Source organism: Takifugu flavidus, chromosome 13, assembly GCF_003711565.1.
Source record: "Takifugu flavidus isolate HTHZ2018 chromosome 13, ASM371156v2, whole genome shotgun sequence".
NCBI classification, from domain to species: Eukaryota; Metazoa; Chordata; class Actinopteri; order Tetraodontiformes; family Tetraodontidae; genus Takifugu; species Takifugu flavidus.
Genome location: NC_079532.1, coordinates 11,249,313 through 11,265,525, shown reverse-complemented (window position 1 = coordinate 11,265,525; position 16,213 = coordinate 11,249,313). Strand labels below are relative to the sequence as shown.

The window sequence follows — 16,213 nt, the reverse complement described above, 5'->3', positions numbered from 1 at the left end:
GCTAGAACAGAACACATGACCGGGCCGTGGGCTGTAAAATATGCTGCTGCACCGAGGAATGCAGGAAGGATGTGAGCGGAATTGCTGTGCAGGAACTGATCTGACCTTCCTTGTTTTCTCTGACACTCCTACACGTTCTGTGCGCTCACATCTCTGTCTCGCTTGGAATTTTTCATCGTTACCTCTTAGACGCGTTCCAATTTTGGAAGCTCCCGGGGGAAGGAACCTGGAAAAAAAAGAAAAGGGTCACCTGAAAATTCAAGGTGGGCCGTTTGTGTCGTCAAGGAAACGCGTCTCTACCGAGAGCTTCTCAGTGGGACACACAGAGCAGGAGATTAAACTTCAACCCCAGCACTCGTCCCTCACAGCTTACGTTAAGTTACAGTGATACCAGAACTCTGTCATTATGTAACCCACTGTAATAATCCTCATCGGCCACAGCCAGCCTGTCTCACACACACACACACACACACACACAGGCCACATAACTCATGCTTGATCAGTAGCCGAGTCATGCTGATAACCCATTAATCCAGCCTCCTGACAGCTGGAGCAGATTAACCACGCACAGCAGACGCGCGCTGATTGTGTCGTGGGTCCAAACAGCTGGAGGCCACTGAGCTGACCCCATGCAGCCTGGCACACACACACACACACACACACCCGGATTGAGTGACTGCACCAAACCCTGAGCCCTGTGTGTGTGTGTGTGTTCAGAGGATTAAAAACGATGCAGCGAGACAGCATCATGATTCCTGATGGTTGCTTTGCTGCAATTAACACTCATTAGACGCAGAGATGAAGAAAAAGACGCCCTAAACACGTCACATAGAATAAAGACTATTAACTTACCACCGAGGCTGATTATCAAAGTATCTGACAGAAACGCTCTGTAGCAACACACCCGCGGATCAGGAGGCTCTTCCCAGGACCCTGAGGACTCTTTGATGGCCTCATCCCTTCTCCATGAGTGACCTGCTGGTGGAGCAGCTGTGGACAGGAAGAGGCTGGATCAGGACGGCCAGATCGGCCCCCTCCACCCTTTGGCTGGGTCCAGGTCAGAGGCTCCCACCACACGGAGGGACCCTGATCCTGCAGGAGAGATGGCCGGATCCATCCAAAGTCTGAGAAGGAAGCCCACAGGTCCTTCCTTAAGCACTTTATACTGGCCGACTTCTTACATTTATATAACTTGCTATTTACTGATTTTATTATCATTTTTTAAAATGTGGTTCTCTACTAATAGCAGCGATGTGCTGATGTCGGCCTCAGCTAAACTTTAGCTTCTTGAGCATTTACTTTATTTAAATGAGAAATAATGGAAATAAGTAAATAAATATGAGTTTAGAGGGTTTTTTGTTGGGGGGGGTGTATGTTATCACCACTTATTGATAATATTGACACACAAAATACACCTCAGTGAAGCCTGGTTTGGAAAAAGACATCAATCTTTATTTGGAAAATGACTTTTCTTGTGCCCATTCAATTTTCTTTTTTTCTTTTTTTGCATAAACGTGTTTTTTGAAAATCTCTTCTGCCAATGTCAAAGTTAACAATGCGCCTAAAAAGCAAACCAAACGGTAAAAATTCATCATGTTATAAGAAAAAAAAAAGAAGAAAAATCCTATTATTGTCGGGGGGGAAGGGGGTCTGAAACAAAATAAAAATAGATGCTACAGCCGAGAAATGCGTCCTCATGTGTCGGGGTGCTGAGCGGCGACGGGCCACGCGCTGTTCAGACGCTCGCCCTCACGCAAGGACGGCCAATCACAGTGTAGTGTCCACAACTCCCATGATGCACCTCTCTCAGGGAGACTAAGGCAGTCAAGCACGGCAGGGTTGAGTATGCATAAATACTGAGCAGAGGGTGAAGGAACGCCAGAAGAAAAGATCCCCATCCTCAAAATGCACGTTGTTCTCGCCAGGGAAAATGATGGCGGATGGGAAGGCGATTTAAATGTAACAGGAATGGGAGGAAATGGAGATATTTCCGATGCCGGGGGGGGGGGGGCGAGTCGCGCCTGCTCGGGCGTCGCACGCGTCTGCGGGTAAAGAGCAAACTAGGATGGGACTTTGAAGCGGAACCCTTGTGTTTCTTGCTTTGACTGCAGGTCTGAGATGAAGGTGGTTCTGAGATGATTATGCACAGCACAGTAAAATGAGCCGGTCTGAGGCGAGCGGGGACGAGGCGCCGGGCGGGACGGGGGAGGAGGCCGCTCGTCGGGCGTGAGACGATTCCAAATTTCTGCCGTCTCCTGCTCGACCAGTGCCTCCTCCATCCTGCCCCCCCCCCCCAACCCTTCCAGTGGACCGTGGCACTTCTCTACTCGGTTTGCGCGTCGTAATTGGCTCCGCCCGCTTTCTTCAGCTCCGTGCGGATGTTGTCCTCGTCCAGTTCTCTCGGGTCACTGAACATGAACTCCTTGGCAAAGTTCTGCAGAAACACAGGAGACGCAGTCGTGTCAGGCGCTCGCCACAAACAGAACAACCGTTTTCCTGGACACATTAAAGCAGCACGTTCAAACAACCCTCGAAACACCAAACTGTCTCCGTCTGGCCGGGAGCTACAGAACCGCTAGCTGCTGGGGCAGCTAGCATGCTAACCTTTGTCAGCACCACGGACGGAGGAACGATGCAGGGACAACCCGCTGTAGATGGCCGAACAGATAATTAAAGGTTAGCTCCAACCCTTCCCAAGCACTCGAGCCTGTCATTTACGCCAGTTAACGAAAAGAAAGAGGAGCTACCAGCTACGTCCTCCCTCAAATATAGCTCCTGACCTACAGTTGTACGATATAGCTCATGGAAGTTCTATTTGAGTCGTATCTCAGGCTCCGCTCGCAGTTTCACAATGACGATGCTGTAAACATGGCCATAACAACGGTGGGGTCGTTATGGTAACGGAGGTTTGAATTTTGACATCAAGAGGAATTGATTCTTTTGAATTTGGAACCCACTAAATGGACAAAGTCTGTGTTTCTACTGTAGATCCCACTATTTGAATATTTATATTCAGGTTCTTCATGATCATATAAACCGTGTTCATCTTTTCTAACCGTTATAATAAAACCCTCACACACACTATAATAAAACATGACGTCCTGGAGGTTATTTCCAGCGACAGCCTCTGCAATTACCAGAAAACCAAACTCACTCTAGAACTTTAGAACTTCTTTAAGGTCTTTTTCTTTTTTTTCCTCCTCGTTCTGTGATTTGCTGATGACGCCTGTGTTTCTTTTTTAATCACCTATTACTGTTGTCCCCTCTTACAGGTGGATGCATTCATTCTTTTGGGATTAGGCTAACTGGATCCAGTTACTCAGTCATGTCCCCGTTCTCCCACTGGGACCATTACAGCTTGGCCTCGCTGGACGCTCCCCGTGACGCCTACCTGCACCACCTCTTTGACCATGGCCTTGTCCGTGCTGATCTTGGCGCGCTGCAGCCCGCTGATGCTCTCGCCGATCCAGGTGATGAGAGTGAACTTAGCACGTTTGCTCATGGCGTCTCCCATGGTGATCCGGACAAAGCCGAAAAGACGAGCGTCATCTTGGGGGAGAGACCAGAGACATTCTGTGAGTCCATTTAAGGGACAGGCAGATGGAAAGTGGGAAACAGATGGAGAAGAAAAGGACCTTCGCTTCCTGTTCGACAGACATAAAACAAAAGTGGACATTAAAGGGATTTTTGTGTGAGTGAAGAGGAAATATTGGGGTCATCCGACCCCAGGAGTGAAATCTTTTGTGACGCCTGCAGCTGTAACACAACCCTGCAGTGACCGCGCCCGTCGCTGCCGCGGCGTTCCCATTCACGACTGACTGTGCACAACGTCTGAACCGCTCTGGCCGTCGCCGGTTTGGGTTGGAGACGGTTTTGGGCCGGCTGTAAATCATGACTCAGCATCTGCAAGTCCGTCTTGAAGGCCAGAGCGTATCCAGCCCAGCTGGGTGCTAGCATGACGAGAGGGTTCTCACATCCGCGATGCCTTCACTGACCCAGCCAGGCATTTCCCAGCACCCAGACTGGTGTCTTAATACTGCTCCATTTATTTAACGATCCTTTTATATACCTAAAGGCAATAAATACGTGACATTTTAACAGGCCTTATTCTAAAAATGTGGGATGGGGGACCACACGGCCGGCTTACGCCGGTTTTATCTTCCAACAAGAGGCTGATAACGACCTTCCTGAAGCTGCCTACAGAAGTGGCCACTGAGAAATCTTATCTCGGTGAACATAAATGGCGTTTCGACAGTAGTTTCGACACCGCGCTCGCAGCCATGCACTTCAAAGCGCTCGTGCGCTGGCCTTATCTGTCACAGCCACTCAAAGAAAGTGGGACATGAAACACCAACCTGGAGCTTCGCTCGCTCCCTCACTTCCTCCTAATTCCTCCTGAGTGGCCGTCTTTAACAACCTCCTCTTTCTGCTGCGACGAGACGGCCAAAAACAGGGACTCTGTTATTTAGACTTCTGACCACAGGAAGGAGCGGCGGTGACTCGGGTCCTTCCTGTGCCCTTCCCGAGCCCACGCTCGCCCCCTCCGCGACACGACCTGGAGAAACCGGAGCCGTCTCCTGAGAACATATCAGGTGGTTTTTGGTGAGGAGCGGCACCACAGTCCTGGTAACTGACTCCAACTTTGTTTAACAGGAGCGCCTGAGGACCAGGGCGCCCTCAGCGGACCACTGCACCCCCCCCGAGGACCAACCCTAGCAACAAGTGACCCTAACAACCTTAAATAAGACTGGACGTCCACCAGAAAAGTAACATCACATCTGCTCAGAAAGCAGCAAACGAATCTGCATTAATCCGCAACAGCGTTCAGGAAAACTGGAGCAAACACCTGTCAAACCCGTCAGGATATCCAGTAGAATTCCCTAAATCCACCTAGGCGGGACGATCAGCGCCGCGGGGTCTAATCTCCGTCTTTGTGGAGGTTTATTGAACAACTGCGACTTTGTTCTCACACTTCCAGTCGCAAATCTTCAACACAAAAATGTCTAAAACTATTAAAGTAGCCTCAACATGGTCGATACCGAATATCGCTGTGCTTTCGATTATTATTGCTGCCTGTTGCTGTCAAACCTGGTCAAATAAAACGATTCTGACAGTCTAGACGTGCCAAGTCGGGGCCACGGAGCACGCCGGCCCGACGCCGTGGTCGACGCCACGCTTGGCGGCGCTTCCTTGGGCCCGACACTCATATTCAGCTCACCGCCCGGATGCATTTGTGTCAAAAGAAATCCTAATCTGACGAATGAACGAAAGCCAAGGTGGACGTGGCCAGAATGAGCAGAATGACCCTATAAACTCTTCCTCACGCTCTTCCTCGCAGCGATCCGCCGTGGCGCCGCAGAGCTGCTAAATAAGGAAAACCCTCATCCGTGAAAACGGAACAAGGAACCAAATATTAACACAAACACTCTGCGGTCCGGAACGTCATGTTTCCCCACAGCAATAGAAGTGTGAAAGGGGCGTGGCCTCCAGGGGCCGAGAACCTCGGCCACACCCATGAGAACGAGGCTTCAACCAGAAAGGGATTCAATCGGACCGATTGATCATTTTTTTAATCGACTCTTGGGAACAACGTGAGGAAAACACATGTCAGAGACACCAAGTAACTTCCTGCGTTTCTCACAACTCAGCTCCGGAGACACAGAACGTGGCCCTTGCGACAGCCCCCCCCCCCAAGCATTGCGTCATGTGACGCATGTGGCGTTAAGTGTCTCGAGAGGGCAGCTACCGGGCTCAAGGGTAGCAGAACAGAACAGAGAGACTTAAAAGATTAGTGTTGTGCCACGGTGAGCTGTGCGGGGAAGGCTGTTCCGGGCCCGTCACCTGCACCGGCTCGCGGCCGGTCCCGATAAATGAAGAAGAATCAGGTCTTACCTGTGCACAAGCGCTTGAAGTCCTCGTAATCGGACCCTTGTCCCGCGGGCACGATCATGGTGCCCTCGTATTTGAACACGGCCCTGGAGAATGCAGGACGACACGGTGTTAGCGCGCGTCATCTGTGCCTAGGATCGGATCGAATATGGATCGGAGTCGGTTCACGAAATGATTTAATGCGTAAAACGTCCCAGACGTCCAGGAATCGAGCCGCAGCTTCTGATCAGAGGTCGCTTATACCACGTTTTCGCCTCTGAATACAGGACAAAGGAAATTACTTCTGCCCTGTTGTGCCTGATTACTGCCCAGGGGGTGGGGGGGGGGACCGGGAAACGGATCGGATCGGATCAGAAAGGCCGTAAATGAACGCAGCATTTATGTCAGACACTCGCTGGTTCCACAAATGAATCACTGGATGGAGACGCGCGCTCACTCCTGTGACCTCGTTATCATTTCCCGGTTTAGCTGGACCAGAAGTACATTTGGAAGGCGGAATATTATGGGGTGGTCACCCACAAATCCCCGAAAATGCCCCGTTCGGTGCGTATTTGGTGCAGAGCGCGAACGGCTCGTAAATATGGAGAGTTCCGATGGTCCAAACGCACAAATCTGTACGGCTCAAACCACCCTGGTGGCATTTCCACCTCACCTTCTTTATTCTGCTGAGAGGAAAACGGCTGTAATCTATTGTTGCAATAAAAGTCCCGCATCTAAATTTCGAGGCACGCCGCGAAGGCTGGGTGGGCGGTACCGGGTCACAGGAATAAAGGTTCTGTTGAAACCGGACCAAAATAAATAGATGGCTTTGTCTATTGATGACATAATGATAGATTCAGAAATACCCGAATGGCGTCTTTTCAGCGCCCTGTATGTCAAAGGTCGGCGTACTCACCAGGTGACGTCCGTGCTGTCATCTCTGACCTGGTTGTAAGCCTCCCTGCAAGCCTCTTTATCGATCTGGGTCATTTTGTCGGGCGGACGTGGATTTCACAGGCGAAGTCAACGACGTAGCTCTCGGAACCGGTCAGAGTTAGCCCCGCAGTGAGGAAGCAGCTAATTTCTGTAGTTGACACCAGGCCTAGACATCTGAAGAAGTCTGATCATTAAACGGTGGTCTTCAGTCTCCAGAATCACGACCGCGCGCTGAAGGCTTGTCGGGCTCAACGGGAAATGACGGCTCTTCTTCGAGCAACTCCGCTCATTTCCTGGATGTCGCTACTTTATGGGCGTTTGTGATTAGCCAAGGAAGACAGAGAAGTCGCCCCCAGACGATGGATGCACCTTCTCCCGATCTATGGACCGCCAGGCCAGTTAGACAGAATCACAGGGGCGACGCGCGTGTTCCGGTGAGGACCTTCAAAATAAAACCAGTCGCGCGGGACGTCTTAATTATTGTTTTATAAGTAGAAATAGTTTAAAGTATGTGGACTGTGATAGTGAAGGGATTTGATGAAAATGTTCTTTATTTTAACACGACTCAACGACCACAGATCACTTCGCAATATGTTTTTTATTTGTAGTGAAAAGGCCAATTCATGTGCGGAAAATATCTAAAACTGACGGGTAATATGCCCACACATTTACGACGCAGAGAGAACATTAGATCTTAGTTTGACGTTTTTACAATATCAGACTTGGAAACAAATTGCTATCGAAAGAGTTTTAGACCAAACGCTAAAATCTAGCGTTTATTTGTTTTTATTTTGAAGGAAATACAGCCGTTTCCGGTCTCTTTTTGCGCTAAAATACACAACTCGACAAAAATTAAAGCAAGTTGAGTTATTTTATTTTTCTGGGTTGATTAAAAGAATATTGTCCTGAAGACAGTTGTGAATATTTTGGTGGAAGTCACGCAGGCTGACATAGCACGAGATGTTAAAGATGCTACTCAGAGCGAAACATTGTCTACCGCAATCTTAATTACAATGCAGGTAACCCACAAACCTAAAATGGCTGCGGTACGTTTAAAATGCTATAGTTTGGATAAATGCAATAAAATGATACAATGTGGGACCAGTAGGGATGCAGGATTTTTATGCGCGTATACACCAGTAAAGACCGGCTCATGTGCATCGGGGCTGCAGAGTCAAAGGTCTCTTCCCACCTGCAGGGTATCCTACAGCAGATCAGCTGCGGACCACCACCCACTTTGTCTGTGCAGCTTTGTCCGTGTATTCATGCGTCACTCTGCCACCTGCTGGCCCCCTATTGTTGTAATGTACAAAGTGTGGTTGTGTGTCTCGCACTGGTTGTAGTTTATTTGTTCATTCCTCTGTTGGGGCAGCTTAGGTGCTTTTATGTTTTCATGCAGCGTGCATGGGTGTATGTGTTCGGTTGAATGTGAATTACAGGTTAGACATATAATATTCAAGTGACTGTTTGTATAGGGTTGCTTTCTGTTTGCACTTGGCTATACTGCTTCCCTCTGACATTTAGCACCAACTGCAAATATAAACATAGATGTACATTAAGTATGACCATCAGGTAGGAGTGAATGGTGTGTGTGTCTTGTATTCAGACTTCTCCCACCTGTATTCCCACTTTATATTGGACACCTCTTTATGCAGGCTGTGATTTCACATTGAACTGGACATTATTCTGAAGATTTAGCTAAAGATTTCTTGTTTATTTTTCCCCTTATTTAAAATCCTACGAATGACGCCAAGTCAATGGTATTTCTTACTGTAGAGCAACCGTGTGTACTGTTTAATTTCAAACGAAGCTGTCGACTAAATTGATCCATGTAGCTGGAGTTTTGAACCTTCGATTACGTTGAGATCTTGAACACTCCTCATAGCACCGGATGTAGCTTGTTAATAGAGAGATGCTAACAGGTAAATGGTTAGCAAACATTCGTTTGGAACTCTTGGAATCTACAATTTTTTAGGCTGCAAGTGCAAATTTGTAGCTTTAGACAGGACTACAGTTATTAAATGTACTATTATACCACAGTTTTGAAATTACTATTTCACGATGTCCGTCGCAACTTACCATTACTTGCCTTGATTTCAAAATAAAATATTAAAACAAGAAGCTACCACTATAAATTAAAATTTGACATTTAATTTTTTTATATTCATCGTGAACACTGAAAACACGTCAATAACACATAATGAACTCCCTATTCCTGCCTTACCATCGCTATTTGTAATCTTGGTGTTTATTAATATTCTGTAGGTTGTAGTTTTAGACATGCCCAGATTATTTTGAAAACCGGAACCGGAAAAGCGTGTGTTTAATCAGGCTGGCTAATGATGCTACACCGTGTAGCCCTCTGGGAAGGTGTGTATTTACAAACGCGACTGTGTTTTTGCGTTAAGCGAGTCTGTTTTTTTTTGTTGTAAATTAAAGCCGTGAAGCCCAGAAGTGCTGCGGCGTTAAAAGACGATGCTGTTACCCGTTTCCTCCCTCTCGAACCACCAGATGTCAACACTTCTTTTCGTTACAGATGCTTTAACTCACACCGACCCAACAGGCACCATTCTCGCGTCTCCGTGCAGGTGGATTTCTGACAATATCAGCTCTATTATTGCTTCTTTTCCGGTCCCACATGAGTCTCGACTGAGGGGACATAATGGACGAACCGAGCCGTGTTTGCCGACCCCGGGGAATCAGCGAATCAACCAAGGTCACTGAGCCACTGATTTAAAGGGCTGTTTGAGGGTTATGAGCTGGTTTTAATTGGGTTTAGGTTAGGGTAAGGGGCTGGGGAATGCATTGGTCTATGGACGTCCCCACAGAGATAGAAGCACAAGGATGTGTTTGTGTTTTATTAGTCAGATTCTTATTATTTTCATATATGACTTAAAACAAACAAACCTCAGTGACAAGCACAATATAAGTCTTATGAAGGTCCTAATGAAGAAAGAGTAAAACCTTTTCTTTTTGCCAATTTGCCACAGGTGTTTCACTGCGTGGATCAGTCCGTGGAGATCTTACAGGGCTTCAATGAACAGCGGCAGCACAGGCAGTTCTGCGACGTGATCCTGGTGGCTGATAACCAGCGAGTCCCCGCTCACAGAGCCCTGCTGGCTGTTTCCAGTCCATACTTTCATGCTATGTTCACATTGGGCATGAAGGAGGAACGTCAGGAGGAGGTACACAATTTTTGGGAACAATCTAATGTGGAAAAGATGAACCATACCTCCAGAATACATAAAACAACAGTACCTCTCTGAATTACCGGATTATTATGCCTTTTCACCCTATAATCCTAAAGCGATGCCTCTATTTTGGCTCTGGCTGCAGGTGAAACTGGGCGGCATCTCCCACATCGGGTTGAACACTGTACTGAACTTCCTTTACAGTGGAGAGCTGCTGTTGGATGGAGGCAACATTGGTGATGTGCTTGAAGCTGCTCACTTCCTGCAGGTAACAATCCAGCTGCTTATTTTCCAACATGTTTAATAGTGGATCTGCCTCACATTCACACCTAAAACAAGGCCTGATATGGACACTTCAGAACCTTTGCATTTATCTAAATAAACTGAGGTTACGTCCGATTTCTGATTTAAATAACTTATTGTAATAACCGAATCCCATACTGATGAACGTGGCGTCGATGTGCAGGTCTGGCGAGTCGTGGATTTTTGTTGCCAGTTCCTGGAGGAGGAGGTGAGTGAGGACAACTACCTGTACCTGCAGACGCTGGCGCTGCAGTACAGCCTGGAGAGGCTGGAAGTATTCATCGATCGCTTCATCCTCGCTCGCTTCGCCGCCCTCGCTTCCACCCCGGAATTCCTCTGTGACATCCCTTCGCATAAGCTCATCTCTTACCTCTCGAGCAGCCAGGTCAGCGGCTCACCCTGTTTACGTCTCGGAACGGCGTTTATATCGCCTGAGCTCCTCATCTCATCACCAGGTTGAGCAGGACGGCGAGCAGGCGCTCCTCCAGGCCAGCCTGCAGTGGCTCAGCCAGAGTCCAGAACGGAGTGTCCACGCCAGGCAGCTCTTCTCCCACATCCGCTTCCCTCTGATACCGATCGGTGAGCTAGTGGAGCGCGTGCTGCCGGCCATGCAGGCGCTGCTGCCAGGAGAAGCCAGCTGCGAGGCCTTGGTGGAGGAAGCTCTCACCTACCACTCCAGGCCCAGCGCCCAGCCGCTCCTGCAGACCCAACGCACCGCTCTGAGGGAGGGAGTGGAGCGGCTGCTGCTGATTGGAGGAGAAGTACGTGAGCATGAACGGATGAGCGTTACTGTGATAGTTGAGTGCACTTTCTAAGATGAATTAACACGGAAAATCCCCAAAAGGTCACGTGCAGTTTTTGTTCTTTGCAAATTTGAGGTGTCTGAACATGGAGAAGAGCTCAGCGCCAATGTTTGCCGTCTGGAAAGTGAAACGGGAAGCTGGGAAGTGGAAACGGAGCTGCCAGCTCAGCGGAGCCACCACTGCCTGGCGGTGCTGGGGGGCTTCGTCTTCGCCGCAGGGGGCAGCTCATCAAGGGACAACAGTGGAGGCGCTGCCTGTAACCTGCTGTACAGATACGACCCCCGCCATAATCGGTGGACCAGGGTACGTTCCCAAAGAGCACCTGGAAAATATTTTGAACATATTTCAGCTAGTTTATGTTGCATTTCCTATCGTGCAGCCTCATAAATGACACTGTGGTGTTGTCCAGGGCGCTCCGATGAACCAGCGGCGAGTGGATTTCTATTTGGCCGCAGTCGGAGAGCGTCTGATGGCCGTGGGTGGGAGGAACGACACTGGAACGCTGTCCTCTGTGGAGGTTTACCATCCTGCTGAAGACCGCTGGTCCTACGTGGCAGAGCTGCCCCGGTAGGGCCGGAGGAGGAACGTCCTCATTCGTTGCTTTTGTGATTTCTGCCGGATCCAAATCCTCCTGCTTTTATTTTGGAAGGAACCTGAGCGACACTAACCACGATGCTGTGTGAGACTCCTCTGAGGCTGGAGACAACATCTCTTGTAAGAGCATTCATTTCTGATTCTTGTAGGTCAACGTACGGACACGCCGGGACGGTCCACTGCGGCGTGGTCTACATCTCAGGGGGTCACGACTATCAGATCGGGCCGTATCGTCGAGACGTCCTGAGTTACGATCAGGCGCGGGGGAATGAGGTGTGGCTGGAGAGACAGGCCATGTGTTTGGCTCGCGGCTGGCACTGCATGGCCTCGCTCAAGCACCTCATCTACGCCATCGGAGGCAGCGACAACCACGCCGACACCGCCGAGCGCTTCGACATCCTGGAGGTGGAGTCCTTCGACCCAGGGTGCGACCAGTGGACCAGCGTGGCGCCGCTGCTGCTTCCCAACAGCGAGGCGGGGCTTGCAGTCTGGGCGGGGGGCATTTACGTGCTGGGGGGCTACAGCTGGGAGAGTATGGTGTTCTCCAGAGCCACTCAGCTGTACAACCCGGATAAAGATTCCTGGTCCAGAGGGCCAGACCTCCCCAAGCGTATCGCTGGAGCTTCAGCCTGCGTGTGTACTGTGAAACCATCACCATCGCGTCCTTCTCAAGGAAAGACAGCGAGACAAGGGGGGAAGAAATGATCCTGTAGGAGGACTTTAGGTGGAACGGTTTCTTCATCTAATGGCTCACAGTTGATCACTGAAGACCATATTTTATTGAACTTTTAAATAAAACCCTCCTTCTGCTTTTATGATGAGATGAAGATGAAAAATAAGATCTGTAGTGTTTGCCTATACATTTCCTTTAAGATTAAAGTAAATGGCGCTGGACGCCCACAGAACAAAACCACTTTTATCCACGCGGTTTATTGTCTTTTAAATGCTCCTGATGACCTCACCCGAAGGGGTAATAGGGATGCGACTTTAACCTAAAAGAAAAGATAAAGCATGACTGTGAATGCATCAGTTAAGCTATAGCTTCTGTAACGGCAGCGTTTGAACTCACTCTTCCTTCGTGCTGGCTCGCCAACCCCGGTTGAGTCCCCTCAACGCCGCCATGTCGTCTTCGGTCAGAGCAAAGTCAAAGATCTGTTGAAGACGCCAGAGCGTTCAGCTCTTGCATGAATGAGGCTCTCTGCTGCCACCGTTTGGTGCGTTATATTTGCATTTTATATTTGAGGCAGGAATTGTGTCCTGATATCAAGGCGACCGGCTGCAGCTTGAAAGAAGAGGAGCGTTTACCTTGGTGTTCTCCAGGATGTGATGAGACCTGCCGCTCTTTGGGATGACTGCCACACCCTGCTGGACGTGGTACCTCAGCAGCACCTGCAGAAACAACTCATTCATTCCACTTTCCCAATGTGGGGATATCTGACAGCTGTCGGTAACCTGCGAAGGGCTTCGCTTGTGCTTCTGGGCGATTGCTGCCACCACCGGGTCCTCCAGGATCCTGTGTGGGTCGCTGGCTTCATTTAACCTTTAAAGAGACGAAGGGTGAGAAGCCTTCACTTTAATTAGGAGCGTTATTCCTGTATGCATGTAGCGATTGATCTGATTTCGGACTCAACGTTCTTCTGAACTCTCGAGTCACTGGGACGTGAATGATGTGTGACTGACATTTCTGGAGGTCTCCCCGGTGATCCGAGGGGGCTGAAAGCAATCAGGGCAATGTTCTTGGATCTGCAGAACTCGATCATGTCTGTCTGAACCAGGTAGGGATGCAGCTCCACCTGTGAGTGGGGGGGCACCGCAGGGTCCGTTTCACAGCACACTTTTATTTGGGAATATATATTTCTGTGACAGTCGAGACTGTCTGAAGGTGCCTTTAAGACACCCAGAGCCTGGCAGCCCAGCAGGAAATGTAATAACATCTGCTTATTACATCTAACTAAACAAGGTGCATCCAGTCATTGAGATACGTTGTTGCTACCTGGTTGACAGCGGGAGGAACCTTACACCTGGAAAGTAGCCGCTCCAGCTGGAGGATGCTGAAGTTGGACACACCGATGCTCTTCACCTTCCCCGAGGCTTGTAGAGCCTCCATCCCCTGTGCACACATCATGGGCTTGACTTACTAAGATGTCTGATGAGGAGCGCTAAACTGCAGGCGCCTGGTTTGCAGGTGATCTTTGCCCGAGTGAGTACAGGTGCAGAGGAAGTGAAAACCCGCTCGTAGAGGCAAATACCCACCTAAGAGAGCCCCAACAGAGAAATCTGACAAGGCGCGACAAAGCACGTAAAGACAGAATCACAACCAACGCGAATATTTCCAGGTTTGATAAACCAGACTGCGTGTGCTTCTATGTTTATCAGCACTTTGCTCAGCAAAAAGCCATATTTGATATTCATTGGGGTCATAGATGGACGGCGGGTGTTGTTTTGCCCCCTTCAAAGACACAGTCCTCAGTGCAGAACCTTAGTACCAACTTTCACATTTTTTGCGGGTAACATCAGTTTTGCACGTTTTATACCAGCAAACCTTCAGTAAATCCTATAAGTTGAAAGCTTTGATTTGATCTGAGGCATCTTCTTACCTTCCATACATCCACATAGTCGACATCAGAGGTCAGAATCTGTCCATTCTTCTGGGGGAAGAGTTCATCACCCATTTTCTAAAATAAAGAAATAAACTAAATGAGCTAAAAACACAGGATATCAGGGTTCATGCAATAAGGCCTTTTTAGCTCAATTTTCTTAACCTGAATTTTAAAAAAGCTATGTTATATGGATGTACCTGGAGGCCAACTGGGAAATTGATAAGGTAAAGATCCAGGTAATCCAGCTGCAGATCAGCTAGAGACTTGTTCAGGCAGACAGGGATGTCCTCTGGAGCGTGATGAGTGCCCCACAACTGTTACAAGAGTAACACATCACCCAAACATTTAACTGACCATCTGAGATGTGGATCACAGGCAGTTTCCAGATGGCCGGGGTAGAAATACCCGTTGGCGCCCACCTTACTGACGATGAACATGTCCTGTCGCCTGATGACACCCTGCTTCATCTTGGATTTCAGTGCCTTACCAACATCAGCTTCGTTCTGATAACAGTAAGCTGTGTCAATGTGGCGAAAACCGGCGGCGATGCCGGTTTCTACTGCACCCTGGACTGTGGAGGGGAGAAGATTGGAGGCCTGCAACAATTAATGCCGGCTGTAACCTGGCTGTATATAGAATTAGTCTTGAAATCTGTTCACATCGTTTAAAAAATGGCCACTGAGATAAATAGACTTTTTTCCCCAAACATGTTTCCAAGAAAAAGTTTGAGCATAATAAATAAGAACAATTTAAAAAGAATGCAATAAAAAAAAGTCAAAGCAAAGAGGCTAGTAAGGTGCATGGAGACATGTACGTGACATATATGTACTTGTTGCAGGCCAGTAGTATATTATATATATTAGATGTTTGCACGCAGTCAACAGCAACCTGGTAAAGTATTATTTGGAACACTGAACCCTGTGCTGTCTTCCAAAAAATGAGCTCAGAAATGTGTTTACACATTTACAAAAAACCCTTTTTTCTAAAATATACCTCCAGCTTGGTTAGATGTTAATAAAAAGTGACTCAATCATGATTCTCTTTAGAGTTATAAGCATTTAATGAGTACTGGAGCTGCCCTACCTTCCCTGTGCCCAGACCCAGGAGGGGCATTCGAGTGCCATCGTTCAGCTCTATGGTCTGGGCCACCCGTTGGTTCGTCATGGAGAACAATCAAACAAGTGCAGAAAACAAACACTAAAGGCAGAAACTCAGCACAGACTTGCTGAAACTTCCTCTTTTCCACCTCAACTGCTGACTCGATGTCCTTTATTCACAGTTTTCCCCCTCTCTCCACTTCCTTTCAAGCCTTCCTGTCTTCTCACTGGTTAATTATTGGACATACAAAAGCACCGGGACGTATTTATGCATACTCCCTCAGTTGGTTAGAAGGAACATATGACAAAGGTCACTCTTTTCTTATGGGTGGCAGCAAACAGGGTTGGACAGACAAGCAGAGCAGTAATGACCCCCAGATGAACCCTAGATGGCGCTACACACACATAATCGGCTTGACTTACTAAGGTGTCTGATGAGGAGCGCTAAACTGCAGGCGCCTGGTTTGCAGGTGATCTTTGCCCGAGTGAGTACAGGTGCAGAGGAAGTGAAAACCCGCTTGTAGAGGCCAATACCCACCTAAGAGAGCCCCAACAGAGAAATCTGACGTGGCGCGACAAAGCAAATTCCAAATATTGTTTCTGTTTATCGGCAGTCATGGTGCACAAATCTGATCTCATTTGCACTTTCCAGTGTTTTATATTAAGACAAAGCTTCCAAGGAAAAGTTTGAGCGTAATAAATATGATACCATTTAAAAAGAATGCAATAAAAAAGTCAAAGCGAAGAGGCTAGTAAGTATGTACTTGTTGTAGCAGGCCAGTAGTATATTATATATATTAGATGTTTGCATGCAGTCAACA

The 16,213-nt window shown here is 48.3% G+C and overlaps 3 protein-coding genes across 6 annotated transcripts; 1 reads left to right on the top strand and 2 right to left on the bottom strand.

Moving 5' to 3' along the window:
- Positions 1-1,430: 1,430 nt before the first annotated feature.
- cotl1 (coactosin-like F-actin binding protein 1) lies at positions 1,431-7,137 on the bottom strand. The gene is made up of 4 exons (XM_057052463.1): positions 6,785-7,137; positions 5,893-5,975; positions 3,392-3,549; positions 1,431-2,434 (listed from the first exon to the last, which is right to left on the bottom strand). Exons 1-4 carry the CDS (start codon positions 6,856-6,858, stop codon positions 2,324-2,326), a joined length of 426 nt encoding a protein of 141 aa, XP_056908443.1. The 5' UTR covers positions 6,859-7,137; the 3' UTR covers positions 1,431-2,323.
- Positions 7,099-12,605, top strand: klhl36 (kelch-like family member 36). 3 transcript variants are annotated; one of them, XM_057052331.1, is made up of 9 exons: positions 7,099-7,238; positions 9,341-9,520; positions 9,795-9,989; positions 10,141-10,263; positions 10,462-10,683; positions 10,754-11,059; positions 11,177-11,404; positions 11,511-11,668; positions 11,845-12,605. In XM_057052331.1, the coding sequence occupies exons 2-9, from the start codon at positions 9,467-9,469 to the stop codon at positions 12,398-12,400; spliced, it is 1,842 nt and encodes a 613-aa protein (XP_056908311.1). In that variant the 5' UTR covers positions 7,099-7,238; positions 9,341-9,466; the 3' UTR covers positions 12,401-12,605. The 3 variants fall into 3 exon arrangements, with proteins under 3 accessions (XP_056908311.1, XP_056908309.1, XP_056908310.1); XM_057052330.1 differs by lacking the exon at positions 7,099-7,238 and adding an exon at positions 7,943-9,174; XM_057052329.1 differs by lacking the exon at positions 9,341-9,520 and having other exon boundaries at positions 7,121-7,238.
- zgc:56622 (uncharacterized protein LOC326033 homolog) lies at positions 12,456-15,816 on the bottom strand. Of its 2 annotated transcripts, none has more exons than XM_057052438.1 (10): positions 15,379-15,816; positions 14,715-14,798; positions 14,493-14,609; positions 14,293-14,370; positions 13,689-13,805; positions 13,376-13,488; positions 13,148-13,235; positions 13,001-13,084; positions 12,765-12,847; positions 12,456-12,687 (listed from the first exon to the last, which is right to left on the bottom strand). In XM_057052438.1, exons 1-10 carry the CDS (start codon positions 15,457-15,459, stop codon positions 12,654-12,656), a joined length of 879 nt encoding a protein of 292 aa, XP_056908418.1. In that variant the 5' UTR covers positions 15,460-15,816; the 3' UTR covers positions 12,456-12,653. The 2 variants fall into 2 exon arrangements, with proteins under 2 accessions (XP_056908418.1, XP_056908417.1); XM_057052437.1 differs by having other exon boundaries at positions 14,715-14,891; positions 15,379-15,806.
- Positions 15,817-16,213: the final 397 nt, after the last annotated feature.

Coding starts and splice junctions, on each gene's coding strand:
- klhl36 (XM_057052329.1), top strand. CDS start 7,164: ATGGATGCACCTTCTCCCGATCTATGGACCGCCAGGCCAGTTAGACAG. Junction 11,060..11,176: donor TGCTGCTGATTGGAGGAGAA/GTACGTGAGCAT, acceptor TGCAAATTTGAG/GTGTCTGAACATGGAGAAGA. Junction 11,669..11,844: donor TACGTGGCAGAGCTGCCCCG/GTAGGGCCGGAG, acceptor TGATTCTTGTAG/GTCAACGTACGGACACGCCG.
- cotl1 (XM_057052463.1), bottom strand. CDS start 6,858: ATGACCCAGATCGATAAAGAGGCTTGCAGGGAGGCTTACAACCAGGTC. Junction 5,976..6,784: donor GACAGCACGGACGTCACCTG/GTGAGTACGCCG, acceptor TGCATTCTCCAG/GGCCGTGTTCAAATACGAGG. Junction 3,550..5,892: donor CTTCAAGCGCTTGTGCACAG/GTAAGACCTGAT, acceptor CTCTCCCCCAAG/ATGACGCTCGTCTTTTCGGC.
- zgc:56622 (XM_057052437.1), bottom strand. CDS start 15,459: ATGACGAACCAACGGGTGGCCCAGACCATAGAGCTGAACGATGGCACT. Junction 14,371..14,492: donor ATTTCCCAGTTGGCCTCCAG/GTACATCCATAT, acceptor TCTTTATTTTAG/AAAATGGGTGATGAACTCTT. Junction 13,489..13,688: donor TTCCTCCCGCTGTCAACCAG/GTAGCAACAACG, acceptor CCCCACTCACAG/GTGGAGCTGCATCCCTACCT.